The sequence below is a fragment of the Salminus brasiliensis genome, chromosome 7, assembly GCF_030463535.1.
Source record: "Salminus brasiliensis chromosome 7, fSalBra1.hap2, whole genome shotgun sequence".
Taxonomy (NCBI): domain Eukaryota; kingdom Metazoa; phylum Chordata; class Actinopteri; order Characiformes; family Bryconidae; genus Salminus; species Salminus brasiliensis.
This window is the reverse complement of record NC_132884.1, coordinates 3,228,668-3,256,556: the sequence shown is the minus strand read 5'-3', so window position 1 is coordinate 3,256,556 and position 27,889 is coordinate 3,228,668. Positions and strand designations below refer to the sequence as shown.

General features: G+C 44.1%; 2 protein-coding genes across 4 annotated transcripts in view; one reads left to right on the top strand and one right to left on the bottom strand.

Moving 5' to 3' along the window:
- The first annotated feature begins 1,417 nt into the window (after nucleotides 1-1,417).
- On the top strand, nucleotides 1,418-24,564 carry LOC140559808 (meiosis regulator and mRNA stability factor 1). 2 transcript variants are annotated; one of them, XM_072683462.1, is made up of 27 exons: nucleotides 1,418-1,604; nucleotides 3,601-3,812; nucleotides 4,095-4,289; nucleotides 4,464-4,889; nucleotides 5,320-5,491; nucleotides 5,832-6,046; nucleotides 6,146-6,263; nucleotides 6,900-7,072; nucleotides 7,498-7,971; nucleotides 8,951-9,102; nucleotides 9,348-9,488; nucleotides 9,822-10,011; nucleotides 10,408-10,586; nucleotides 11,042-11,122; nucleotides 11,612-11,848; nucleotides 11,945-12,064; nucleotides 12,206-12,387; nucleotides 13,830-14,050; nucleotides 14,163-14,305; nucleotides 14,565-14,698; nucleotides 14,873-15,075; nucleotides 15,435-15,662; nucleotides 15,878-16,111; nucleotides 16,487-16,711; nucleotides 17,035-17,095; nucleotides 17,802-17,900; nucleotides 18,226-24,564. In XM_072683462.1, exons 2-27 carry the CDS (start codon nucleotides 3,660-3,662, stop codon nucleotides 18,720-18,722), a joined length of 5,253 nt encoding a protein of 1,750 aa, XP_072539563.1. In that variant the 5' UTR covers nucleotides 1,418-1,604; nucleotides 3,601-3,659; the 3' UTR covers nucleotides 18,723-24,564. The 2 variants fall into 2 exon arrangements, with proteins under 2 accessions (XP_072539563.1, XP_072539562.1); XM_072683461.1 differs by having other exon boundaries at nucleotides 4,095-4,889.
- The window catches only part of bmerb1 (bMERB domain containing 1), a 24,460-nt gene continuing 19,079 nt past the window's right edge, over nucleotides 22,509-27,889 (bottom strand). For both annotated transcript variants that reach the window (XM_072683464.1, XM_072683465.1), the window contains exon 6: nucleotides 22,509-26,423. In XM_072683464.1, the coding sequence (XP_072539565.1) occupies nucleotides 26,305-26,423 (119 nt within the window). In that variant the 3' untranslated portion in view covers nucleotides 22,509-26,304. The remainder of the gene's footprint in view (nucleotides 26,424-27,889) is intronic.

Sequence of the window (27,889 nt, the reverse complement as noted above, 5' to 3'; positions counted from 1 at the left end):
TTTCTAAATTTCCTCATCGTTTGAACCTTGTAGCTGCTCTGTCTACTACGTGTTAAATTCTGGATAACTGGACCAATAGAAATGCTGCAAAATGGCTTGGAATAAAATCATTTTACATTGACTTCCATTAAAAGCTCAGGTTTGTTTCCGTTTTTCGCATTTTGGAGATGCATGTTTTTCTTTGGACAGCGATTATATGTAGTATACAAGTGTGGGAGGAGGGGCAGATTTGAGGCTACTGAGCAGTAATAGCAGGCTTGGCAATGCAATATGCTAATGAGAAATATTGTTAATAATCAACAAATAGGGGGATTACATGCTAATAAAAATGTGCTGCTTCCAGTGGAAGCTCAACCTCCAAACCAGTGGTCCCCAATTCTGGGCCTGTAGGAGTAGCAACCCTGTGCATTTCCCTCTTTTTATAACACACCTGGTCCAATTAATCAGCTACTTATCACAGTCGTCCTGAGTTAATGACATACTACTATACTACCAGGATTCCTCCATTACAGTGCTGGGGAGTATGTAACGCTCCACTAATACCCAGCAGGGCCTTCCTTTGCTCTCAGTACAGCCTCAGTTCTTCATGGTATGGATATAATCACAAGATTATTATTTTTTTTAGCATTTCTTTGAGATTCTGGTCCGTTTTGACAGGATTACATCACACCGTTCCTGCAGGTCTTTCAGGAGCACTTCTATACCGTGAATCTCCCGTTAAACCCATCCCAAATGTGTTCTCCTGGAACTCAATTGTCATGCTAATGAAACCAGTTTGAGATTGCGACGTGGTGCATGATCATGTTGGAAGTGACCATTAGAAGATGGGTCATTTGTGGTCACGAAGGGATGCACATGGTCAGCAACAATGCTCAAACAGGCTCTGCCCTTCAAAATACGATTGACTGGTGTTACCAACCCAAAGTGTGCCCATTAATTACACCACCACCTCCACCAGGTGGGTCCATGAGCTCTGTGAGCCTCCACAGAAGTTGAGCCTCATCAGACCAGGCGACATTTCTCCGGCCTTCAGTCGCCCAGTTTTGGTGGGCCTGTGACCACTGCAGCCTCAGCTTTCTGTTCTCGGCTGACACAAGTGGAACCTGACAGGGTCATCGGCTGGCGAAACCCATCCTCCTCAACAGCTGGACCTGTTGTTGACCTTTCCAACCAGTGAAGCTCTTCACTCAGATGGTTGCTGATGTGTATTGCACTGCTGCCCCATGATTGGCTGATTGGATCTAGGCAGGTGTGCAGGTGTTCCTAATAAAGTGCTCGGTTGTAAACCATCAACACCAGCATGTGACGAAGGACGGCGGTCCAGGATGTCGTTTACGACAGTTGCTGAGGCGTTGACGGTGGCGTGAGAGTGAGAAACTGCGGTTTCCAGGGTTACTACGTTAGAAGGCGACGTCATGTGGCGGTGAGAGAGGAAAGAAGGGAGCGAGAAGGAAGGAAGGGAGGAAAGAAAGGAAGAAAGAGGGGGAAAGGTGGGAAAGGTGGGAGCGAAAAGGCTGAGAAAGAGGAGAAGGACCGAAGAGAGGAAGGGAGTGAAAGTGGGAAGAGTGAGACGGAGAAAGGAGGGAATGGGCGCCAAGTAGAAGGTAGGTTACGCTAGCTAACGAGCCCGCTGCCCGCGTTAATGCAGGCGCTCCTGTGCTTTAGCTAGCTGGCTGGCTACCTCCGTTTCATTATTATTATTATTATTATTATTAATAATATTAATAATAACCTCGGTTTATTCCGACCTTCCCTGCAGTGACCCCCCCCCCCCCCCCCCCCCGTGTTTACTAGCAGCGGGCAGGGTGCTAATGCTAGCTCGTTAGCCAGCTAAGCTAATAAAAACAAAGCGCAGCGCGGCGGAGTGTTGAGTCTCTCACGTTCTGGGAACAGCTGCCCTGTCGCTTAGTGGCTCATTTATTTACCTCCTTAAATGTTTAAATAAAAAGGTTTACTTTACAGATTTTGGACACTTGCTGACCCACTGACCGCTCCTGCCACCTTAACACAGGGTACATGTGGGACTAGGTGAAATAATAGTAGTAAATCAACCAACCAAGCTAGCTAATGTGTGGCCGTCACCTCCAGCATGTACACAAGCCCCAGGTCCACAGAGAGGTGAAGCCTTCCCCCCCAGTTTAATAACCCACCCCCTGTAAACAGAGCAGGACATGTGTTTAATATCAGCTGTCATCAAAGTGATTATTAAGGGGGTTATTCTGTTTAAATTGAGAGGACAGCCTGAGGGAATGGACTGGAGTGCTGAGGGGTTTTGATATGGTCAGATATTGATATTTAGAGGTTGATTTATTAAGTTGAGGGAATAATTAAGGGCACAGTTTATTAATGATTTGTCAAATTGAAGGAACTGTTTGATAAACTGAGGATTGACTTGACTTGTTACTTGGAGGGAACAGAGGGATTGAATTATTACATTTAACTAGCAGAAGAAATGTAGATAAAGAGGTTTGTTAAAGTTAGTAAATATGATTTAATAAGTTAAGAGAGTTAAATTGAGGTAGTAATTTAGCAAAACTAACATTTTAGAGAAGTATTTATTAAATTGCAGGATTTATTGGTAAACTGAGAGTAATTGAATTGAGGGAATAATTTGTTAAACTGAGAGTAAGAGTAATTGATGATGTATTGAGGGTATTTTATGATTTGTCAGATTTAGAGAATGATTTATTATGTTAAGGGAATAGATTGTTAAATGTATATATTTATTAATTCATTAAGAGGACCTTATTAATGATTCGTCAATTTAAGGAAATTAATTGTTAAACTGAGGGAATGACTTGAGGCAGTGGACGGATTTTGAGGGAATGATTTATCAAATTTAGAAAATGATTAATTGAATTGATGAGATGAGAATTGATGAATTAACTGTGAATAAATTGAATAATTTAGCACAAATGTACATTTAGAGAAGTATTTATTAAATTGCGGGAATTATTGTGAAATTTGTTCCTTTTTTCAGTTTTTCAGTTTATGAATGATTTGTCAAATTTAGGGAAAGATTTAATAAACTGAGGGTATGATTTATTAAATTGAGAGAATTGACTGTCAAATTGAGGGAGTCATTTATTAAATCTAGCAAATACTATGTTATTAATGGTTAAACTGAGTAAATAAGGTGTTTAAATGAAGCGGACCGTTTAATTAATTGAGGGAATTGAGTCAACAAATTGTTGAACTGAGGAAATGACTTAAGAAATTGAGGCAATGGATAGATTTATTGAGGGATCGATTTATCAAATGTAGATACATTTTAAATTGAACAAACAGTTTGTTAAACTGAATATGTTTAATATAATATGTTTTAATATTTATTAAATATTAAATACGGTAATGTATTAAATTGTGGGATTACATCAAATTGAGAGAACAAATTGTTAAACAGAGGGAATAATGTATTGAAGTGAAGGAATAAATTATTAAAATAAAGACGCAAATTAATAAATCAAAGCAACATTAAGTCTAAATATTATTTTTCTGCCTTGGACTGGAAACCCATATTGGTCTTCAGTTTTTCTGAATTGGTTTCTTAATTCCTGTCACCTTACTGTACTTGATAACCTCCATTCTCTCCTACTTTAGAAGGGAAGCATGAGAGAGAAGACTTTGGGAACCAGCGGTGAGATGTTTGGGATGGTGGTATGATGGAAGGATTGGGAAAGGAAAGGTCTATTTGTAATTCCGGCTCCTTTCCATGGCTCAATCGCTTGGACAGCGAAGCACCATCCAGGGTTTGGAAACTAGCTGACTGCTTCTCCTCCCCCAAGCAAGCTACCCCAGCTTCGCAGCCCCAGGTGAGGCAGCCTTCATTGGCTCCTGGGTCTCATTTGAAGCAGCAGAGTCTGAGGAGGGCCAATTTGTTATTCTAATGACAATACACACAGTTTCACCTATTATTCAAATACATTTCATAATAAAGTTCATATTAAAAGCAGGGTAGCTTCAGAACCGTCCAAAAAAATCTGTTGTAAATTTACAATATCACATGACGTTATTGTGGACATGTGGTTTATGCTCTCTGTTGTAACGTAATAAATTCCAGTGGCTGACTGAAATGGTCCTGTGTCTGATTTCAGAGCAGTTACATGGAAGTCCGTAAGCCAGTGCTGGAGCTGAAGGATGTTCCTCCCCCTCCGCTCCACAGTGCCTCTCAGCAGCCTCTTCCTCTAGCTCCCCTCCCTGCGCCTCCCTCCTGCCACCTCCCACCTCCTCCAGACCCCCGAGCCCCACAGGGACAGCCCCTACCCAAACCCCGGGCTGGTAGCCCTAAAGTAAGCCTATGTTATCGCTGTGAGTCCAGCCTGCTCCTCCAGCAAAGCCCTGGCTCGCTTGAAGCCAGAGCTCACAGCTTTGGTGGTGATGGTGGTGGTGGATGTAGCATCAGCAGCAGTGCTAATGCTAACATTGGTGGTGGCCTTCCTACACTTCACTTTTCTCACACGCAGGGCAGCACCCTCACCGGCCAGCCTGCAGCCACCTCTTCCTCCGCTCCGTACCTGCCCTCCCTCCAGCTGCAGACCCCGCAGAGCTTCGGTCTCCAGATGCCATCAGTAGCCACGTCGCAGCCCACGGCGGCCCGCTCCCACCCTTCGTGCTGCGCGGGCCTCAGGCACCTCCATAGCTGTCCCTCCCTTTCTGGGGGCTGTGTGCAGTCCAGTCTTGTGCCCGGCTCTGCATCCATACATGGGCCCAGTATGACCTCATCTGGGTGCTGTCACTGTAGTGGGGAGCGCCGGGCGGAGCAGAACTCCCACTCACACAGTGACGCACCACCCTCCACTCACCTCTGCTCTAACCCTTTGCACTTCAGTGTTGAGCACAACGCGGTCTGTCTGAAGGGAGCACACTACTGCCACCAGTGTTTGAGTAAGGTTCGTGGCACCGTCTCTCATAGCAGCATAGCTTTTATGTTTAAGACCAACTCTGATCCTGGAGCAAACGCTGCCCTGCATATTTTAGCGATGCGTTGGGGCCGTCCGTAATCTTTATGGTTCAAGTACAGTTCTGCAATGATTTACTGGCTCGAGCCTGTTCAGATAAAGGTCTTGGAGGCAAGGAGCAACTATTGATGTGTATTGCTGGTAGTTTTAGTGAGCAATATTTAATATTCCAGAGTTTGTTCATGTTGGTAGTACATGTTTGTCTAGATCACACGATTGTTAGGGCTAGTTTAGGAACCATGTGATAAGTAATGGGAGGATCTTAACCATCGTACATCTACACATGAGTTGTTTGCATACACAGTCAGACACCGTGTTGACTTGCTGCAGAGTTAAAATGGTGTGAAATGTTCCCCTGCAGCCCGTGCCGAGTTTGGACGCTGCAAACTCTGCGAAGGTCTGGCCGAACATCCCCCCTCCGCAGGCCCAATCTGCTCCTGTGCCTGTGTGTAATGGCTGTGGAGTGCCTGGAGCCTCCACTGATGGCATTCTTCTGCACACCACCAGCTTGAGCAAAATCAACCAGAAATACGGTCAGTAGACATAAATATATGCAGTAGTTTATAGCTTAGTATGCCGTAGAATTGGGATTGTCCAGGTCTTAGTCCAGAACGATGCTCAACCCTGAGAAGTTAGCTCGATGTTTAGTAGATGTTTTTGATGTTTAAAGCAATATAGGACTACAGATTGTTTCAGCTCACCAGACTTGTTTGTTTATTAGATTAATTAATAGATTCATTTTATTACAGATCAGAATGAAGGAATACTCCAAATAATGGCCACACCGTGCCATGGCCATCTCTCAGCTGCTTCTGTTAAATTAAATGTGGTTGGGCTGAATCTGTATGTCCTTGTGTTTGTATGTCTTGCTAGGTACTCCAGAGAGCAGTGGGCAGGAGTCGCTTCCCCCAGTGGGTGTGTTCTGGGACATAGAGAACTGCGCTGTACCCAGTGGGCGATCAGCCGCTACAGTGGTGCAGAGGCTTCGGGAACGCTTTTTCCAGGGCCACCGTGAAGCAGAGTTCATCTGCGTGTGTGACATCAGCAAAGAGAACAAGGCTGTCATTCAGGAACTCAACAACTGCCAGGTACGCAGACTGACAGGGGTGCAGAGGACTGGCATCAGCAGCTGTTTCGAAAGGCTTTGTGTAATGTTTTTTGTTTTGTTTATTTTCCCGTTTACGCAGGTGACCGTCGCTCATATAAACGCCACTGCAAAAAATGCTGCTGACGACAAACTCCGGCAGAGCCTGCGACGCTTCGCTGAGACCCACACGGCTCCCGCCACAGTCATCGTGGTTTCTTGTAAGTTCCTCCTAAGTGTCTGTGTACTTTTTTTTGTTTGTTTGTTTTTGTTTTTTTGTATGTATGTACAGATGGATGGATGTGTATATGTCCATAAGTATTTGGACAGTAAAACATTTTGTAATGTTGACTGTGTACATCACTTCAATGGCTTTGAAATGAAGCAATTAAGATGTCTTTACAAAAATATTGCTTTACCAATTAGAATTACAACCCAGAATATTTGTATTATTTTTTGTTTATTTCTTTTATTTTTATTTTATTTTTACTTCTTGGGCATGTTTTGGGTCTTATCCATCTGTACTGTGAAGCACCACCATAATTGTTTTTCGCAAGATTTGACTGTATCTGAGCAGAAAGTAAACTTCTGTACACTAGCATTTGTCCTGCTTCTCTGCAACAATTGCACATGATCAATAAACATCAGTTACACATCTCCGCTGGAAGCACGTATGCCAATTCCTTCATGTTTGGCAGCTGTGGTATTGTTTTGGATCATGAACCCTTTCTTTTTTTCACCGTACCAAAGTTAATCTAGCTCTGACCTGTTCAAAGAGTCTTTGGCACATGAAGCCATGAAACTGCTTCAAATGAGTTAAAATGCAAAAACTAATGTATTTTCCCATCCCTTTGCAGCCGATGTGAACTTTGCCAGTGAGTTGAGTGACCTGCGTCATCGCCATGGTTTCCAGGTCATCCTGGTGCACAAGAGCCAGGCCTCACCTGCTCTGCTGCAGCATGCACACGTACATGTCCCATTTGAGGACTTTGTTTTGGAGCTGCCTCCAAGGATGCTTATCAAATCGCAGGTACAGATTGCCGCTCCTCACCTCAGCACCTTAAACCTGAGTCAGTATTCTTTAGGCCACCTAACACTAGTTTCTGTGATTTCATTAAATGCAATAAAGATCCTCAGACATTGCAAAGTCTTAAGTGGAGACAAGAAGGCATTTGTTATTCGGAGGGGCTGCCTAGGCTTATCCTTGATAGTTATGGACTTCAGCCTCCTCAAGCCTTCAAAATCCCAAGCCTGCATGGCACTGTACCACAGCAGTATGGCGTTGGTCCAAGCTACATCCATAAGCTTGTACACCATTCGGTGCTTGTATCCCTTTTTATTCCTCAAGATTGGAATAGATACAGTCAACAGTTAAACTTCTCAAAAGCAGAAACTTCCCCAGTAGAGCAGTCCCATAAAACCTAGAGTTGCTCCCTCTTTCTTTGCTTCCCCCAGCCCTGTTTCAACCTCCTCTTTGTGCACAACCTCCCCACGCACCGCGATGCCAAGGCTGTCAGTAGCAGGCTTCAGCGCCTGTCCAATAACTGCGGCGGGAAAGTGCTGGGCGTGTCCGGCGGCACTGCCGTGCTCCGCTTCGCCAGCGCGGAAGCGGCGGAGCGTGCCGCCAAGCGCATGGAGAACGAGGACGTCCTGGGGAACCGTATCACCGTCTCCTTTTCCCCAGACGGGCCGCAGCAGCAGCAGGAGGAGGAAGAGGAGCGCATTCGGCTCCCCGTCTCCTCCTCGTCCTCCTCCGCAGCCCTTTTCCTCCCAGTGGAGAAGCCGCGATCGCCGCGCCGCCCCAGGCGGGTGTCCCGGTCCTGCCAGAGCGGCAGAGATGCAGGGGTGAATGTTCCGGAAAGACCCTACAGCCCGAGGAAAGGGGGGCATGCCTCCTCCTGCAGCCCAGTGATGAAGCTTCTTCCCCAGGTCAGCAGCGTGAAGGTGCCCCTGTGCCGCCTCCTCGACCCTCCTGCTGTTATGACGCTCCATTGCCCGCATGCTTCCGAGCTTCTTAAAGCTTTGGGCTCACCAATCCAACATTCTCTAACAAACCATGAAACTCACCTTGCACTCACTATTCATATATACATTCTTTCCCTCTGTGTATATATCCGTCTGTCTTTTTTCCATCTGTAGCTATATTTGCATATGTCTATCTATATGTATCATATATAAAATATTCTCTCTGATTATCTAGATCTGCATCTGTCTATCTACCCATGTATTTATCCATTCTATCTAGCTATAGACACACCTGTCTGATTGATGTTAGCTAATTAGACTTGCCATATCTTTTATCTACTCATTGTGTTTTGTTGGAGAATGTTGGAAAAGTGTGCTGGGAGTAAACGTTCCTGTGCTCAGTGCCTGTGTTAACCTGCTTACTCCTACTCCTGACCCAGCCCTGCCTGCATGCCTGTCTGCAGGTCCCAGAGGAACTCTGTATCTCTCTAATGCTGCCTTGCTGCTTTAACCAGAACATTGATTGCTTGCTTACTGTGCATGCTGGTGTTACCTAACATCAGTAGTGTTGCATGACTTCCAAAATTCAAAGCTCTTTAGAACCTAAGCTTGTCTGACCTGAAACTAATTCTTCATTCCTTTCATGCTCTCTACCTACATTTAGTTGCATACTGTTCTTGTCTGTTTTGGAAAGCATGACACCTGTGTTGTAAGAAAATCTATCTCCAGAAATCAGTTGCTTGCCTATGAGCTGCTTTTAATTTGATTGGTTAAGAGTTACAGATCAACGTATGCTTAGGTGTCAATTAACTTATTTTTTCTGCCTCTGTGTCAGAAAGTAATTCTGGAGATTGCTTTTCTTGCTACTTTTAACTTTCTATCCTTAGACAGTGATATTTATGGATTGAGTGACTTCTCTCACCACTTTACTTGCTTAACCCAGGATGTGAGTGCTGTGGAGTCCAGGCCTAGGACGGGTTTTGCTCTGGAGAAAAGTCGCGCTGCATCTGCGTCTCCTCAGAGTAACGGCCTGACCTCACAAATGCAGCCTGCCAAGCCTGGCTTTCCTACTGAACTCTTGCACCGAAGCCGCAGGTACTCCTAACCCTCCTCACCTGCTCAGCTGACAGAACTTTGCTGGAAACGTCATTCCAGTATGGAAGTATGACCTGGTGACCTACAGACCAATTAAAAACTTGGCTAAAAAGATTGTGGATTTTTTTTTGTTGGTACTGCACTACCACTGCTTTTCATTGCTATTGCTAATTTTTAAGTGAGTTTTGATGTCATGACTAATGTTCTTCAGATATGTTGTCCTTAAAAGTATGTTTGTGTTTAAGGAGGGACTCCTGTAGCCTGCGCAGTGTTACAGACTCTCCTGTGGAGCCGTTTCAGGTGAGCACGCCATCAGCCTTCAGCAAACTCAGCCTGCACACTTCCTTCAGCCCCCTGATATTATCCCAAGGCTCTTGTTCCTCAAGGTGAGTGTCATTATGCTTTAATATGCCTATAATATTACTTCTGGGGCTGTTAGTCTCTTATTTGATTCAGTGCATCAAAAACTTTTTTTATTTATTTAATAAATTCTCATTGAAAAAAATGCGACTAGATGATCTGCTCTAGTGAAATTACAGGCTGAGAATTTCATGCATTTGCCCCAAAAATGAGCAAATACTATATTACTTATTATTATTATTATTATTATAATAATACATAACCACTTATCATGGTTATAACCTTCCAGCTTAGGTGGTGACTTCCTTTGTTGTAAATGCATTGTTTTACCCTTAACCACTCTTTGTTCTCACTCTCAGGAGTGCCTCTCCATGCCTCTCCAACCGTTCGTCCCCGCTGAGTGTTGCATCTCGTAGCCCCTGTCCTGACTCCCATCCTGAGCTCCCGTTTTCAGATGGTGCAGACATCCAGGTGGCCAATTTGGACTACAGGATGTCCCGCAAGGAGCTCCAGCAGATCCTGCTAGACACGTTTGCCAAGCATGGCAGGGTGAGCGAGATTGCGTTTCCTGTCCAGCTCTTGTTCTGAAGAGCATGCCCTACTGCAGTTACTAACACCATCATCAAAACCAATTGGGGTTAACCAGACAAGAATAATTTGATGCCTTTGACTGTTTCTGTGAATTAATACAGATCATCATATCGTCATATTATAAAGATTTATAAAGAGCAGCTACTCACACTGCCATCTAGCAATCAGGGTTTAAACCCAACACAAAAGGAACCAATCTTGGCACGTAAACTAATCATTAAAAATCTTCATTTTGAGAATCGGAATACAGTATTGTAAAACATGGCAGTGCTTTGATGTATCGATTTTCTTACACCCATAGTCCTGGTGAAGGTCTTATTTGTTTAACTTTTGGGGTTTTTTTTTTTGCTTCAGGTGAAGAATGTCGAGCTCAGTCCTCACACCGACTATCAGCTAAAGGCTAAAGTGCAGATGGGCTCTCTGCAGCAGGCTATAGGAGCAATCAGCATTCTTCACCGGTACAAGATTGGCAACAAGCGCATTCATGTCTCCCTCCTCACCGGTGCAAATAGCAAGTCCCTTGCTTGCCTCAGGTACTAGCAGAGATTATATCTTAAATTAATTGTGCTGTGAATCATAAAATTTGGTCAAAATACATGCCGATTTTTAACCATGTCCCATGGCTGTATTACACAAGGTTTTTTCTTTGTCATCCATTTAAAGTTATGAAGGTTGTTTCCTTCTGTAACATTTTGGATGTTTTTTTTAAATAGTACTTAATAGAACATGAAGCTGTAGTGTCTAACAGTGAAATGAATTAAAATAAATGCATGAAGTTATCACAACTCGACCTAAAAGTCTAGCTAACATGACTTGCAGTCAGTGTTTTTGACTGGTCCTAATATCTGACTAGAATCACAGTACTCCTTACAGATCCTTACTAGTTGCTCAGCAACTACCCGCCAGCCTGCATTTATTCACAGTTGTGTGAATGCCATATGCCACAGGGAGGCACTAATGTTGTTCTCTCCGTTCACCCTCACTACAGCTCAGAGATCATCAGCATTCTGCAGGATTCTCCAGCCAACTGTCTGCCGCTCTTCAAATTTACTGAAATTTATGAGAGAAAGTGAGTTGCTTTTTCACTTTGAACACACACACACTTTATTTATTTATTTATTTATTTATTTATTTATTTTTCTAATAAAGTAATATGATTATTAAAAGTGGTTAGTTGAAATGGGGCTTGAATCAGTAAGGGTCTTCATTTTTTTTTTTTTTTTTTTTTTTTTTTTTTTTTTTTTTTCCAAAATGCGTTGGGACACAACAGTACAAAGAATAACCGCAGGTGTCATTTAAGGAACTCCAGTAGCTAGGTCTTGTGGACTGTGTGTTGCCATGCTGCATCATCACCACAGCCTTAAGAATTAAGCACATCTCAGAGCTGGAAAAAAGCCTGGAAAGCATCAGAAGACACAAGTGGGGATGAGGGCAAACTGGGGGGAAAAGTGTCTACCTCTTTATTCCTGTAGCAGCGTTTGTGTGGATTTTATTATTTTTTTTATTAGTATAGTCTTTACTCATTAGTTATTTATTATTGTGCGTGTTTTCTCCACAGGTTTGGCCGTAAGCTGGTGGCAAGCGAGTTGTACAGACTGCCTGACGTGGTGGCAGTGCGGGAGCAGGGTGGAAGTCGTTTGGTGTGCCTTCTTTCCAGTAGCCTCGCCAGACACAGCCCCCTGAGCTCCTCCCAGTCCCATGACGGCTCGTCCACCAGCGGCAGCCCTGTGGTGTTCGAGGAGCTGGAGTATCACGAGCCTGTCTGTAAACGCCATTACACACAGCACGACTTTAGGTAAGACTTCAAGCTTCAAGCCATAGTAGTTTGTCCATGTTGTGCAGCCATAGTCAGGACCACCTCTCAATGTAAAACTGTGTGTGTTGTGTCTAGTGAGGCAGACTATGACCCGGACACGTACAAGATCCCGTTTGTTGTGGTATCTCTGAAGGCCTTGTCTGCTCATGTGCACAGCCTGCTGCAGTCTCACGAGGGAACGGTCCCCTTGCTCAGGTAACTCCCCTGTGCTTGTGTACGTGCTGGGGCGTTGTCATTAAGCACCATGAATCTAAAGCTAGAATGTCAGTGTCAACGTATACTTCATTATTTCTGTGTGTGTAATGTGCTCTCCTCCATCCTTGTCTGTTAACTCAGTTTCCCAGAGTGTTATGCAGCAGAGTTCAGTCCACTGACCGTGGCGGAGGAGGGCAACTTGGAAGGGAGCGTTCCACTGGAGCACCTCATCACTTGTATACCTGGCATCACCATAGTAACCGCACAGAACGGGTTCAAGGTCATCAAGTGGATTCACAACAAACCCCCACCACCCAATGCAGGTGGGTGTTGACTCTCTGATGGTAGCTGCTGTGCTTTAGGCTTCCTGTAGGTTCAATAATGACATTTTAGGGTTGTTGGAGACTTCTTTACTGATCTTGTGGTTCTGCTCTTGGCCTGAACTTGCTAGGCTGTCCTTGTCCGGCCACGTTGGCACTTGTTCTCCATGATTTAGCAGACAGTGGAACAGTGGCTGACTTCTAATAGTTCTTCCCAGACTCCTCTGCATCTACACCCTTCTTTCTGAAGGCCCCAGAGAGCTCTGGTGATCATCTTCACCACTCACTTCAACTATCAAGAGCAGACCAGACTAAACGTCTGCTGTTTAAATAATTCCTCCAGAATAATCCTCTCCAACCATGTTCTGATCATCTGCAGCTGATGTTCTGCATCTGATTCTGATTCTACACATATTAAGCGGTCATAAATTAATGGAAACAAGATGTTCTAATAACTGTCCTGCCCCCACCCCACCCCCCATACGCGCACACATGACTGTATGTGTCTATATAAAGTGTTATATTACAGAGGAGTCAATACATCAAGACCTCTGTGCCCTTTAAATTATTCTGCCCTTTTTGTTTAACAGTTATAAATGCGTGTCATGTCGTGACATTTGCTTTGATACCAGTTTCATTGTAACACTGTAGTCTATACTCTCAGGAGGAATAGCCTGTCTCTGTCACATCAGAGCAGACAAATGCTTTACTTTATCTCTGAGTTGAACGCTCTATAGCTGCTTGTTGGAGTTTTCCCTCCCAGAGCAGATGGCAAGACTGAAGCTAGTGTGGGTGGACCACATGCTGTTTCTAAAAGGCAAACGCAAAGGATGGAGAATGCCTTATTAGCAAAAAGTCTGTCTGCCTTTTCTCACGCCGTGTACGAACTGCTACTTTTAATCAGTCCTTGGGCAAAAAGTTTGACAATAGATGTTTTTTTTTATTTTTTATTTCTTTTGTTAGTCAGATTTTGACTACAATACGACAAATTTCTCTTGCATGTGATGTCTCAGACTAAAATCCAGTCTCGTTATTCCCCAATTATCAATGTAATTGTTCTTGTGTAAGATTTTAAAGCAGCATTACGCAAGAATTAGTGTTTTTGCTCTTGGGCTCCCCCTATGGTTGGGGAGTGTAGTTTACTTTTACACCACTGCTGTAAATCCAAATCATGCTTTGAGCGCCCCAGCTGAGAATAGAGAAGCATGTGCACTGAGGCGGTTGAATAATGTTACAGGATTTTACACTAATTTGAGAGGGGTCTCTTGCAGCTCTGCCACAGTTTCTTAGTGTAGTAGCGTCGCTCTGGCCTGGAGTGGGAATGAAGAGAGACCATTTACCCTGTTAGAGTTAGAAAAGCATTAACACAGTTCTTAAGCTTCTATTTTAAGCTACACTGCTACAAAATGTTGCTTTAATTTAAAATGTGTTTGTGTGTTATTCAGACCCATGGCTGCAGCGCTGTAAGAGTCCAGTAGGTAACCCCCAGCTGATCCAGTTCAGTCGAGAGATCGTGGACCTGATGAAGAGCCAGCCCTCTTGCCTGATGCCCATCACTAAATTCATCCCTGCCTACCACCATCACTTTGCTAAGCAGTGCCGAGTCTCTGATTACGGCTACTCTAAACTTCTAGAGCTGCTGGAGGCTGTGCCGCACGTACTACAGGTTGCAATCAAACGCTATCATATGATCTTTTCTCTTTCTCTCCTTGCCTGCCCGCCCCTCCTACCCTTTATTAATTTCCGTTTGTGTGTGTGTGTGTGTGTGTACATTACAGATCTTGGGCCTGGGCTCTAAGCGATTGCTGACCCTCACACACAGGGCGCAGGTGAAGCGATTCACTCAGGATTTGCTCAAGCTGCTGAAGTTTCAGGCCAGCAAGCAAGTTGTAATCAGGGACTTTATGCAGGCCTACCACTGGTGAGTCATGCTTACTTAACTCTCGCTGTCTCTGCTATTGTAAACTTTGACTGTCTTTTGGGTTTTTTTTTGGGCCCCTACGTCTGGTTTTGTGCCTTTGCTACACAGTGAAAGTAGTTTTATGGACATCAAGTTGAATCCGAGTGAAAATTGTCTCTTGGTTTCTCTGTGCGATCTTAAAAAGAGGGACAAGGGCAATATTGGATGCATTGTTTATCCATTATCATGATTTTTGTCATCACGGTATCCATGGCAACAGGTGCTTCTCTAGAAACTGGCGAGTGGTTGACTATGGTATGTGTGACCTGATGGATCTGCTGACGGAGATTCCAGACACTACAATTTCCATCACACAGCAGGACTCCGACACTATCATATCCGTGCCCAAGAGAGGTGAGGGCTCATGCAGTGTCCCAATACTTTTGTCCATATAGTGTATTTCTTCAAAGAAAGATTCTAAGGAAATGTTTTTTGAAAACCCAAAACAAAGCCTTCTTTGATAACACCAGGACATTTGAACATATAAATTACTAAGATCCACTGGGTTTCACTCTATTTGGGTCTCAGAGCGGACAACGGAAGAGGTGGAGCGCACAAAGCAGTTTGGGAAGGAGGTGGTGGATCTGTTGCGCCACCAGCCGCACTTCCGCATGCCCTTCAGCAAGTTCATCCCCACCTACCACCACCACTTTGGCCGCCAGTGCAAGCTCACATACTATGGCTTCTCCAAGCTCGTGGAGCTGTTTGAAGCCATTCCTGATGTGCTCCAGGTAGGTGTTGCAGTCATGGCTCATTTCATAAGACGTTTCTGGAAATGCTGATTCTCTGGGATTCAGTACAACGGTGTCTAGAGTTTACGCAGAAAGGCTCAATATATAAAAAAACATGCAGACTTTGAGGTCATCAGAGAATGGCCAGACTGCATGGATCTGACAGAACGGCTATAATAACTTGGATAACCGATCTGTTTAGTTGTGGTGAGCGGAAAAGACCTAGAGTCCGATGAGCAAAAACAGGAAAAGACCACCTTGGGTTGTATCTCTGTCAGCCAAGAACAGAAAGCTGAAGCTGCAGTTGGCACAAGTTCACCGAAACTGGATAAAAACTCTCTCATTTGGTCTGTGTCCAGGTTCTGGAGTGTGGGGAAGAGAAGCTACTGGCTCTTACAGAAGTGGAACGGGTGAAGGCTCTGGCTGCTCAGCTGGTGAAGCTCCTGCGTGCTCAGAGAGATTGCAGCCTGCCAGTCACCCAACTGCTGGCTGAGTACAGCAAGACTTTTGGTTATGGCCTCCGCCTGCAGGACTATGACGCCAGCACTCTGCCGGCTCTGCTTGCTAAGCTCTGTCACGTTGTCAAGGTAAACTGCCATCCAGTTTTTATTGCTGCCTCATTGGGGTGTATGTCGCTGCCGTATATCTACCTTGTAGACAAATGATGGTCTTGAATAGCGCAGTCCTGTGCAGGTTAACGGCTATGACGAGATGGTATATCTGTATCAATGGGCCTTTTCATTGAGCCAGTATTGGCAGAAAATGTGGGAACTGATGTTTCCACCCGTGTCTGTTCTAACAGGTAGTAGACGGAGCTGAAGGGAAGGAGGTACAGCTCATCAACAGGAAGTCTCTGCGTGCGCTGACATCTCAGCTCCTGGCTGTAATGATGTCACTTCCCGATGAACATAATTGGCTGGGAGTGGAGGCGTTGCGTAGGCAGTACGAGTTGATGTACGATGCACCACTTAACCCCTGTGAATATGGGTTCGTCTCACTCTCCGAACTGCTAAAGAGCCTGCCTTACCTGGTCGAGGTGTGTTTCCAGTGTGCATACACATGCATATCATCCCTGTCCTGCCAAAAAAAATTTTTATGCTTCTTAATTTTTAATATTGACAGTTTTTCTTTACATTTTATCAGAATTTCATTATGATGGACAGTAGAAATGCTCTAAAATGTCCTGGAATTAGGTTTTTCTACATTGACTTCCATTGAAAATGTTTTTTTTTGCTGCTCCTGTAAGGTTGACAATTTGGATGATTCAAGGTTTTTGCATGGCAGTGACTATGATCTACAAATAATAAAGCTGAAGTCTGAAATATTAGGTTTGCTTTCCTGTACCTCAGTTGTTATTGTCCTTTATATACCCAGATTGAGCATCTCCTCTGTTTGTTTCTTCCTTCCCCAGTTGTTTGAAGGTGAGGGTGATGATGCTAAGGCTGAAGAACGAGTAAGGTTGACTCGACTCTACCAGTTCGCCCGAAATGTTCGAGCGCTCCTGCACACTTACCACTATAACCAGATTTTCCTGACTGAGTTCTGGGGTGCCTTCGGCAAGTACACTGGACGCGAGTTCCAGCCTCGTGACTACGGCTACAACACTCTGGACGAGCTCCTTGCAGCTGTACCACAGGTCAGTTCAGCACTCATACCCATTAGAAACACTCTCTAGAGAAAACCAGCTATACACAAGACTTGATAATTAGCTGTTAAGACCGAGAACTTTGCCCTACAGCGCACGTGATTTTTGTTACAATTATCATCTTTGGTGGTTAATTAATAAAGGAATTGTTTTGCTCCTGTTGTGGCTGTAGCCGTATTGTTTGTTTGAAGGGCAGATGTAAGCTAGTAAAAGCTATGCATGGACAGTAGAGTGAAATTTCGAAACATCTAGGTAGGCTTTTTGATGGTGGGGGTACTGCTTGTTCATGTATGTATTTGTATCTTCTCAAACAGGTAGTCTGGATCAAGGGCCATGGCCACAAGAAGATCATAGTGCTGAGGAACGATATGAAGGGTAAAGGCATAGCACTTCATATCACTGTATGAAATACCACTGTGGGCTTTACTTTGGGTCTTGTCTGTACCCATAGGTACAGCATGCCTGAGTGGAGATCATTATTTGATGAGCATGCATTTAGATACAAATCAGAGAGCACTGTTCGTTGAGCTCAACTTGGACAGCAGTCAAGCTGTATTTATTTTATTTGTTTTTTTTCATTTAATTCCTACATATTAAATTGTGTATCTCTACATATTTCTATTTTTCTGTCCCATCCAAATGTTTGACACCCATTGCTGGCACAGATGTGTACGCACAACTAGTCTAGCCTTGTAGAGAAGTATTGAATGAACATATTGGCACAAAGCCTAATGCTAAGATGTAGAACTGTGTTTTCTGGAATGATTGTGCTCCATCCAATACTTTAGGGATGAGGTGGGATGGTTATCATCCAACATACTAACCTCACAAATGCTCTTGTTGTGGAGCACAATACTTTTTATTTTTTTTTTTTATTTAATTCTTTATTTATTTCTTTTCATTTAATTATTTAAGTTACCCTTGATTTCAAAAGAAACCATGACTGCACAGATGTCCCAATACTTTTCTAAAAGTGTATCTTGTTTTTGTATGAGCAGACAGAACTAGTTGTACCATTTATGCTTTTATTGTTGATTGTTCATCATCACCTTTGTTTGGTACTTTGCCTGTGTGTCCCCAGCGCGAGCCAGTCCTGCTAACACAGAGAGCCCTCAGCCTGAGGAGGTCCGAGAGAGCGAGAGTCCTGCCAGCACTCAAGATTCTGGCACACATAGTCCAGGTTAAAACACACCCCCACACACATGCATGGAAATATACTGCATCATCAAAAAGATCTCCTGGCAGCCTTTATGGCAGTGGGTTTAGGTGTGTGTGCGCAACCTTCAATGGAACTGCATAAGATTTGTGTAATATTGCTCTACCACCTCAATCCACATGCCTTTCAGTGGCTGTTCTGTATCTCTCTGCTTGTCTGCAAATGCATGTGTAAAGTGTGTCCTTTTAAAATGTTGCTCAAAGTGCAAATTACACTACCTGACTGCAGAGGGAGCCCAGGAGCAAGAAGTACCGCTTCTCACATAAAGCTCTCCAATTTCTCCTCTCAGGTGGCAGCACAGGCGATGCAGAGCTGCTGTGTCTGAACTCCACCTCGCCTGTGGACCTGCTGTGTGGGCCAGTCCCATCCTGCCTGCCCTCTCCTCAGCTCCACCCCGACCCTGTCCTGCTCCAGCATAGAGATCTCATCCGCTTTGAGGAGCATTTGCACACCCAACCCACAGGCAGCGCAGAGCAGCCCCAAACAGTCCACGACCGCCAGCCGCAGGCAGCTCTGACACCCGGCAGCTATACCCCAGACCGGCACTCCGCTTCAGACGCGGAGAACGGAACACAGGACACCTCCTCCGGTTCTTCCGTTCAAGATGACGCTGGGTCAAACACTGCTGTGGCCGAGGCACCCGGTACAGCGGTCTCGGTTGTGACCAAGCCCCCTCAACCTCCTAACCTTAAACCCCCAGCCACGGACAGCCCCAGCAAGAGACACATACGCAACAAAGTCAGGCTAGCGGCTAACTTCTCCTTCTCCCCAGCCCCTTCAGTCTAAAGCACTGTTGCTCACATCTGGTCCTGGCAGGGCACAGTGCAACTCAGCTTTAGCATTTATCCTGCTCAAGTTCGCCCAGTTCAGCTCCCAAAGGTCCTTGAGTGACTAATGAATAGACAGAAGCTCGATCAAATCAGTCGATGGGTTTGAGCAGGGGAAATGCTGAACTTGGTGGTGCTGTGGTCCTGCAGGAATAGGTCTGAGTAGCAATAGTCTTAAGGTTCACGCTGTTGAAACCTCGTCCCGTTTCTGCTGCAGCTTCTTTAGTGTGTTGAAGTCGTCTGTTAAACCCGCTTGCTTGTGTTTACTTTATACGTATGTAGCTTTTTGAGTCAAATTGCGTCAAACAGGCAGAATTGTGCGTCTTTTAAGCACTTCCCCCTTCACGATCACAACCTCCAAAATGAAGAAAAACTCGGAGTAAGCTGTAACTGAGGCATCAGCTTTAATATCAAAGGACCGGCCCACCCAAAATATCATTTCTCGCTCATTACTTTGAAAATCATGATTTTATTTAGACGAATTTGCAATAATGTAAAGTTAAAATTTGGTTATTTTAAGTCCTCTGACCCTCCTTTGCTTGCACACTGTGTTATTACGATTATAAAGGAGAGTTCTCTTACATCAGACAGTTTTACAATATTGTAGTATTTGATTACAGGAAAAGGACTCGATTTATATTTATAGTATATTTAACCCAAAATAGTTTGCCTTCCTTTGTGTTTGTGGGGCATCTGTAATTCTTTGCGTACTCTAGAATCGGTTAGAGTTTAAGATCTACACCTGTTTTTCTCCTTAACACTATTTTCCCAATGCCTTGGTGCACAGTTCTGTGGTAGCCTGAGTTTCGAATAGGATCGGCGTTTAGTTAAACATGGTGCAGTTGGTTTCACTTTTTAATGGCAGCGTCTGAGCATCTCAGACTGTGAGTTCTAGATGGTGGTTCAATCTAGGTTTTCAGCCTCCAAGCTTGCTGGAGTGTCTGACCGTACAGAACACTCATGTAGGATAATGTCAAGGTGGTTGTTGTGGAGCTCCTCAGCGAGTTCGAAGCATGCCCTTCAAAGCAGAAGGCCGGCTGGCGGGAGCAGAACCTCTGAGCGCTGGTTGCGGTGGTTAATATGCTGGAGGCCAGACAAGAGCTCCTTTTTAGCCAAGTGGTCTGCAGGTTATGCTTTGGTAGGACGGGGTTTTTGAATGAAATTTGATATGCACATGGTGCATAGATCATTTCCTGTGTGATGTTTGAAAGGATGTGACTGGCTTAGTAAACTGTGTATCGTTTTAAAATTGGTTGCTTCCATGCGTTTTCACTGCTGGATCATGCTAACAAGAGCTTAGGTTCTCTATCTTAGCTGTTCCTCAGGAAATGCCAAGGTTGTTTTCTTTAACCTTGATCAGTTTGGGGTTTGTTTGCGTCGGTCTGTCGGCTTCTTGACAGGAGAGTTCGGCATGTGACTTAAAGTCTTTATAGAGATTAGCGTTGGGTTTTAAAGTGCTTGGGTTGGGGGACGCTGAAGGCGAACCGTCGTGGTGTCAGGGGGACGCACAGAGGCCCCTTTTGAGGTTTTTCTGTGGACTGAGCCGGGCTTTTACAATGGCTTGTATCAGCCTCGGTACCACGGGAGATGAATAGTGCAGCGCCGGAGCGTTCTCCACCCTTTACGCACCCTCACTGTGTTCTAGTTTGTCCCTTTATTTCCACGCGTGGTCGTTTTATTTAGCGTTTCCTTGAAATAGACTTTGTGCCGAAGACTTATCCTGCATGGTGTCAACGCTGTCTGGGTTTACCGCCAGGAGAGAACCTAGATTGAACGTCCGATGAGCTGCCACTAGGATCTAGAGAGTAGGGCGGATAGGACTTAGAAAAGCTACCTGTGGGACATTTGTCCACATGACGAGATGACTTCCTTTTTTATGATGGTTATATGCAGCGTAAAGAATGGGCTATGGCCTCACACCTGCTGGCTGCCTTTTTTTATGTGTAGGTTTTTTAGTTTGAAAGGCCCAACTCTTAGGCTTATTATAGTTTGGTGCAGTCTAATTATATCCCTGCGCTTTCAGTTCTCAGCTCAAAACGCTCCTAATTTACTGTCCCGCCAGCACAGGGTGGCTGCGTTTCGTCCCAAATGATTTCCTTTCATCCAGGTTGTTTAAAGGATGGCGTTGGAATTTTTTTAGAGCTGTTTTTTAAGACGATTATCAAAAGGCCTGATATTTCTTTAAGAGGCAACAACATTTGCTGAGTCACGCTGGCTTCGAGGAGCCCTAAGGTAAGCTTTCATTTGGCAATTTGAGGAGAAACCTAAACCTAAGTCTAAAGCTGCTCAGACCTCAGTTACAGCTCACTCCGAGGACGAATAGGAATACACATGTATTTTTGTTGTTGCTTATACCATTGTTTGCTTATGCACATTTGCATAGATTCCTGTAGTATTGAGTATTTCGGTTGAGGTTTGTTGTGCGTGGTCATAACTGCTGTTTCGGTGCAGTGTGGTTTCGTCCCAGCGTTTCTACCGTGTCGTGTTGGTGATTTGAGCCGCCCGTGTGTTTCTACGTACTGTCTCTGTGCAGTAAGTGCAATTAAAACCGGCAAAGTTACTTCTTGTCAGAACTTGGACAGGCTGGATTTAACCTAGCTCCATCTCCGTATGTCCTAAGCAGGACTGTTGAAGATTCATTTATCCCTTTATTAAATTAGATATTTTCATGAATAAAGTTTCATTAATTTGGAAACTATGAGATGAAATGATGCCGAGACTCAAGACCACTGCAGTGTTGCTCTCCCATCTGCAGCAGAGTGTCGCCACATTAACCTGAAGAATTATCCCTGTGCCGTACAGTCTTTTTGGTTCTCTTGCAGACAGAACTTCTTCAGTTGCATGGTCTTCACCATAGTGTTCCTCTGTTTCGTCTCCTACGCCGTCATGAACTCACTGTAGCAGTTCCACTCCTTCGTGGAGTGACCGAACCATTTCTGTTATTAAATCTCACAAGCATCAATTTAGTCTCCTGGGTTTTATTTATGGGGCCAGTTTGAGTTCTTTGACCATCGTAACCTTGCTGGACCACCACCTTGGTCATGCTTGTCAACAAGCTCGATCATATTGGTGGAGTAGCTTGGTAATGTTGGTCGTGCTGGTAAACAGAGTATGTTCCTTTTGGAGTTAAGAGGTTTAGACTATGCTGGTCCAGACCTAAGCTGGTCAACCGGCTTATCTTAACCAACCTGACCTCGGTGTTCCCCAGCAGGTTAGATTATGAACTGGTTTTGGAGGTTTAAGCCTGATGCCTGCATGCCCAAATGTTTGTGGACACCTCTTCTAATGAATGTTTGTTGCTGACCTAGAAGTGCAAATGCCCACACGGCTTGTCTAGTCCCTGTAGGGACGCACTGCCAAGACAATAGGACTCTCTGGAGCAGCATGTTTGCATCATGCCTAATGCCAGGTGTGGGCTAGAGAGTTATAAAGCCCTCCCAGCATTTAACTGTGGAGCAGTGTTCTCTGGAATGATGGATGCTGCTTTTTCCACTACCTTTGGGATGGGTTGGGGATAAGGTGGGTTGGTGATCACCTGACACTATTTCAATACTCGTACTTCATTTGGACCTCAGATGGTAGATCTGGTGCTGCAGATGAAGCGATCCACTGTCCTAGCCTTGTCTCATTGGTGGAAATGTGTATCATAGCTGGTTTAATGCACATGCTGGCTTTAAGTGACCATTAAAAAAAAAAAAAAGAATAAAAAGAAGGTCCAGCACACCACCACAAGACAAACCCAGGCTCCAGAAAGATGCTTTTATTTAAACATATATTTACAGTAAACATTTAGCGAGTTGTGCGTTTATTCACGCTCTCTACGTGGGGTTCTTAAGGTTTGACTGCAAAAGTCAGGAACGACCGCAGTGTTCCTGAAGTTTGCAGCCCCGCCGTTCTGGCCCCCGAAAAGCTTCACAGACACTGAACGAGTTAAGATACTTAACTTACAGCAACAACATAAAAGGGAAAAACTAGCTCACAAATAATTCGGTGTCTACCCTGCATTTATTTACAGAATTTTTTTACGTTATTGTGAACTTGGTGTCGACACAGCCGCAACAGAAAGTCTGAAACAAAGTCCATAAAAAGAGTGAAAGAAGCGGATCTGTGAGAAACTGAGCGTTCCTTTTCTCTCTCTTCACATTTATAACAACGCAATCTGAGCTATAGTTCCCTTCGGATTCTTCATCGGTGAAGTATTTATGAACTCAAAGTGTAGCTTTTTGGGTCTGATGCTTCCAGCTCCTTCAAATGATGCTCTGCAGGAAAAGCCAGTCTCAGGCAATAGTACAACTGATCACTAGTTTCTGTCTTGTCTTTTAATCTTGGTTCACTGGTCATTTCATCCTTTCTGATGCACAAAACATAATTTTTAGCAAACTTTAATGGTAAAAATAAATAACTAAATAAAACTATCTAACTGGAGGCAGATGGATATTGGCAGTTTGTCTGAGATCAATATGCAGGTGTACTGCTGCCAAGAAAAAAAAAATCAATTACTGTAATTACGATATGTTGCATCGGAATTATGAGCAGCACATATTCGTTATTAGAGAATTTCTTAATTGACGGAACATTTTGGAACTATCTGAAGGTTCTCGCGATAATGAGATCGTAAAAAGGATGTCATAAAAATTATGACATTGTTATATAAAGGTTTTTCGTTATGGGTCTATGGCATTAAAAAGTTAATTATGACAGAACTTCGTGGTTAGAAGATTTCTTTGCGGTCTGAAATTGATTGAAATTGATTGAGGTGGTAAAAGTTATGTAGTAATTCTGACCGCACGATCTGTAGTTACACAAAGTTTCTCGTTATTATTAGAGGTCGTAACAAATGACAGTAATTATGACTGAACTTCTTGCAGTTATGAGAAGGTTCTTATGAGCTGTCGTAACTATTATGACCTCGTTATTGGAAGATGTTGTAAACATGTCATCATTGTGATGCAACATCTTGTAGTTATAAGGTTTTCATTGAGGTCATAAAAAAATGATGTAATAATTATGACAGAACATCTTGTAGTAATGAGAAGCTTCTTGCTCTTACGGGATTTGTTCTTTTTCTTTATTTATTTTTGTGGGTAACTTGTGAATATGACCTAAAGCATTCCGTAATTATGCAAAAGTATCTTATTATGAGCGCTCCTCTATGATCCTACTCTATAATGTTCAGACCGATGGGAAAATCAGACATGGCTTTATTCCAAAACAAGCATCTTGACCACTACAGATACTTCATCTTCTGCATTAATAAAAGCCTGTGTTGGATTTATGGCTTATTTCACATTCAGATACTTAACAGATGTTCCATGTTTTCTGTGTTTTTACGACTCTCACAATCACAAGATACTTTCTGGCAATATCCCATGTTTGCGTGGTTTTTAGGACATTGCATAATAACAATGTAAATACAGGAGGTTTTAGATCATAGTTAGGACATGCCTTTTTTCCCCTTAAAAAACTGATTTTATTTTTTAATTACAAATTAATTACAAATTGATGAATGTTGAAGTGTTTTACGATGAGATGTTCTGTCATAGTTATGACTATTTTTATGCATCTTTTATATATCGTATTTTCTAATAACGAGATGTCTCTTATAATAGACATCTTGTAACATGATAGGTTGGTTTTTTTTTATTTTTGCTTGTCAGCAATACATCTGCATAAATGCTATTGGGCATTAGCAAATCATCTGTGTAGCCTTACAGAAAAAATGAAAATGCTGGCCTGTAAATTAAACCTATAACACAGCTCCAGTTCTCCACTTAAAGGGATGAAATAAATGCATATATATGTGTGTGTGTGTGTGTGTGTATATACCCGTTATTTACTTCAACGCAACCAGGAAGCGAGATATGATGGTACGAAACGGTTGCTTAGAGCTAATGTGGCGTCATGCTAAATTGTGCTTGTAGCGATCTCATTAACAAACACACAGGTAACCACTGATTCCTGTACAGGTACTGATTTGCAGTGTTGCTCCAGTGGCTGTCCCTTTAGTTTATGGGTCTCCAGGGGTGGAGGAATGGGGGTGGGGGGTACACAAGGCAGGATTTCTCTGTTTAGCCAGATAACTTAACTTCATCCCAGCGTCTGGCCCCACATCTGTCTACCACTCCCAACGTTCAGCTTAAGTTATCTGGCTAATGGACCGGTCCTACTTTGGCACTGGCCTTCCTAACCCCCTCTTTTGCTCTGTAGGCCTGATGTTTTTGATGTTCCACCAGAATTAGACATGCATCTAATCAGAAAGTGCTCTGTGGTTCTTCCAGGTTTGCTCAGAATGATCACATGAACTGACCACAGCCGCAATCGAATGGTCTGTATTTTGTGTACCGTGTCGACTCTGTATTGATGTTTTTATTCAAAAATAGAAGAGAGGTTTACTTTCACTGGAATGTTATAATTCAGAGGCTTCCTCTGAACATTTTGACTCAAGCTACTGATACTAATAGCTGACACTGGAATGGCTGCGGCTGCTCCTCATTAAGGTTCCTCAGAAAGCCAGACATGTCTGAAGTTCCTCCAACTTCCTCTAACATCCAGCACTTGAGTCTAGAGTTCTCTGGCCCAACTGGGACGTTTCATCAAGGTCCTGCAATCAGTCCAGTTTCTTCAGAGCTGAAGTACACTGTGGAAATTGAGAAGTTCCTAGAAGAACCTCTAGGTTACTCCAAGAACATTTGAGCTCCTCCAAGAATTCAATTATTCCTCAATTGTTTGGGTTTTTTTTTTCCCCAAAATTTCCTCCCCAGTTTTAGCTAGCCAATTACCCAACCCCCTTATTAGCACTTTCTCCTTATCGCCAGTGATGCTTGTGACAGGGGGAGAGTAAGGGCTGACACATGCCTCCTCAACCTCCAGCCACCTCCTCTTTTCTAACTGCTGCTGATGTAACACCACCAGGCATGCAACGCACTTTTAGGAAAGGGCCGGGTACCCAGCTCTGAGTGCCAGCCAGAATCACACTGAAGTGATGTGAGGGGGAAAGCAAGGCCTGTTCTGCTTTCTCAGGCTCTGGCTGCTGATGGCAGGCGCTCGTCAATGCTCTTAGAGGGACCTGGAAGAACTTTGGGGATTCCTTCATATGAAATCAGGTTCCTCAAAGGTTCCGAGAGGATCTTTAGGCAGCTGTACTTGGATATCCAACTATGACTTTCTGAAGGGATCTCACTGATCTAAACTCCAGCTCTTTGCTAAGGCTGTTTTCAATAAGAATAGGTTCCTCCACAATTTCAAATGGAAGAACCCCCAGAAGTTCTTCGAGGATCTTGTCTGTTTTGTTTAAGAGTGTACATGTTAATGTTCATCAGGTATTAGATGGATGCAGTGCATTTAAAAGTTCTAGTGTGGAAAACGACCATCCATTCTCAGGTGAATAACGGCACTTCTAAGTCGTGTTGGACAACTCAAAGACTCCAAATCTGCTGAATCTGAAGAAAACAAAAATGGTGTCTACAGCGACCTGATTACCCCAAATAGAAGATCTTTTCCTGAAACATACTGACTGTAGCCTAAAGAGAAACAGAAGGACTTTACATGATGGCACACTGTGTGGCTCCACAGCAGTCTTTTATGATGGCTACGCTTGTCTTGGTGATTGAGGGCTTGTTTGGTGGCGGCTCTGGGGTCGGCTTTTTCACTTTGACGGGACCTGGAAAAAAAGAGGAGGGAGTTTTAGTCACAAAAGCTACCTGATCAAATTCAAAGCCAGCTACTGCCTTTTTTTAAGCTGCAGCCGATGTCCCTGGTCAGCTGTCACGCTCAGAGGAAAGCACCGGGTCCCCAGTTCCACCTCACCCGGTCGGCCAACATCGCTTTAAGAGTGATGAGGGGGGAAAGCACCATCTACCTGGAACCTCAGTACTAGTGCATTAGACCACTGAGCCACTCCTAGTCAAGAATATTGTGTAGGTCTCCCAATGTGCTGCCAAAACAGCTCTGACCCATCGAGGCATGAGCCTCTAAAGGTGTCCTGTGGTAGCTGGAGACAGACGTTGGTCTTTTAGACATTAGCAGCCGTCTCGTCTTGTAAGCTGTGAGGTGAGGCATCAGTGAAACTTAGGCACCCAGGACTGTTGCCAGTTCACCAGTTGTCCTTCCTTGAAGCACTTCTGGTAGGTACTGACCACTGCATACCGAGGACACCCCACAAGACCAGTCTGATGTATTGCCTGATGCTCTGACCTGGTTGTCTAGCAGTCAGTGCTTCCAGCACGCTAATGTCAAGACCTGACGCTTCACTTGCTGCCTAACATATCCACCGCTTGTTCTATTCATTCCCTAGTGGCTACTAAACCATCAGCCTGTGGAATCCTCTCTGCTGTGTGTTATTAAGCCCTCAGTGGCATAATTGCTTTTTTCGTCAAACGGAGTGGACATGGGGTGAGGAAGGGACAGCACCGTTGTGGCACACTTGAAATGTCACCCTGCCCTTTGAATGGAAGGCCACCGTCTGACTCAGTTCGGGCGGTAGTGGTTGCTAAACATCACTGACCTCCAGGGTTTCTCTAATAGTCTGGAATAAAGGACCTGTCAAGCCTGGGAACTGCAGTTTTACTAGAAGCAAAAGAGGCCACCATGTGTTTGGACGGTCGCTACACTAATTGGAGAGTACTCTGTTTTTGCACTCATCTGGTGAAACTCTCCTACACTGCCGGTCCTTATGAGGCATTGCTGCACTTCCTGTTACCCTCAATAACGAGGTTTATCTTCGTAAATCCGTAAGAACTGATTCTCTCTAAAGTTTTACAGTGTGGCTGAAGGTGGTCTGCTCGGGGAGAGGGGTCTAACGTGGTCACTTTCGATTGGTCAGGGGCTTGCCAGATTTTTGAACAATAACACCATGGTCAAATAAATCTCTTTCATGCTCTTGCTTTAACCCTTTTGCGCCCTCTATTTGCCTCACTGTTACTTTTTTTTGCTCTCGCGCTCTTGTTTTTGTGCTCTCGCTCGCTCTGGCATTCACGCTCTCACTGGTTACGTGCCCTCTTGCTTTCTTTTGCTCTCTCTCTCTCTCTCTCTCTCTCTCTCTCGCTCTCGCTCTCGCGCTCTGTTCAGCTCGCGCCTCATTTGAACCTTTTTATTGTTGTGACTTCGCAACCATAATGCTGAATGCAG

What these genes read in the sequence shown, in the direction of transcription:
- LOC140559808 (XM_072683461.1), top strand. Translation starts at nt 3,660, where the DNA reads ATGATGGAAGGATTGGGAAAGGAAAGGTCTATTTGTAATTCCGGCTCC. An exon ending in AAGTCCCTTGCTTGCCTCAG is followed by an intron (nt 10,587 to 11,041) that starts GTACTAGCAGAG and finishes CCCTCACTACAG; the next exon opens with CTCAGAGATCATCAGCATTC. An exon ending in TTCTGGCACACATAGTCCAG is followed by an intron (nt 17,901 to 18,225) that starts GTTAAAACACAC and finishes TTCTCCTCTCAG; the next exon opens with GTGGCAGCACAGGCGATGCA.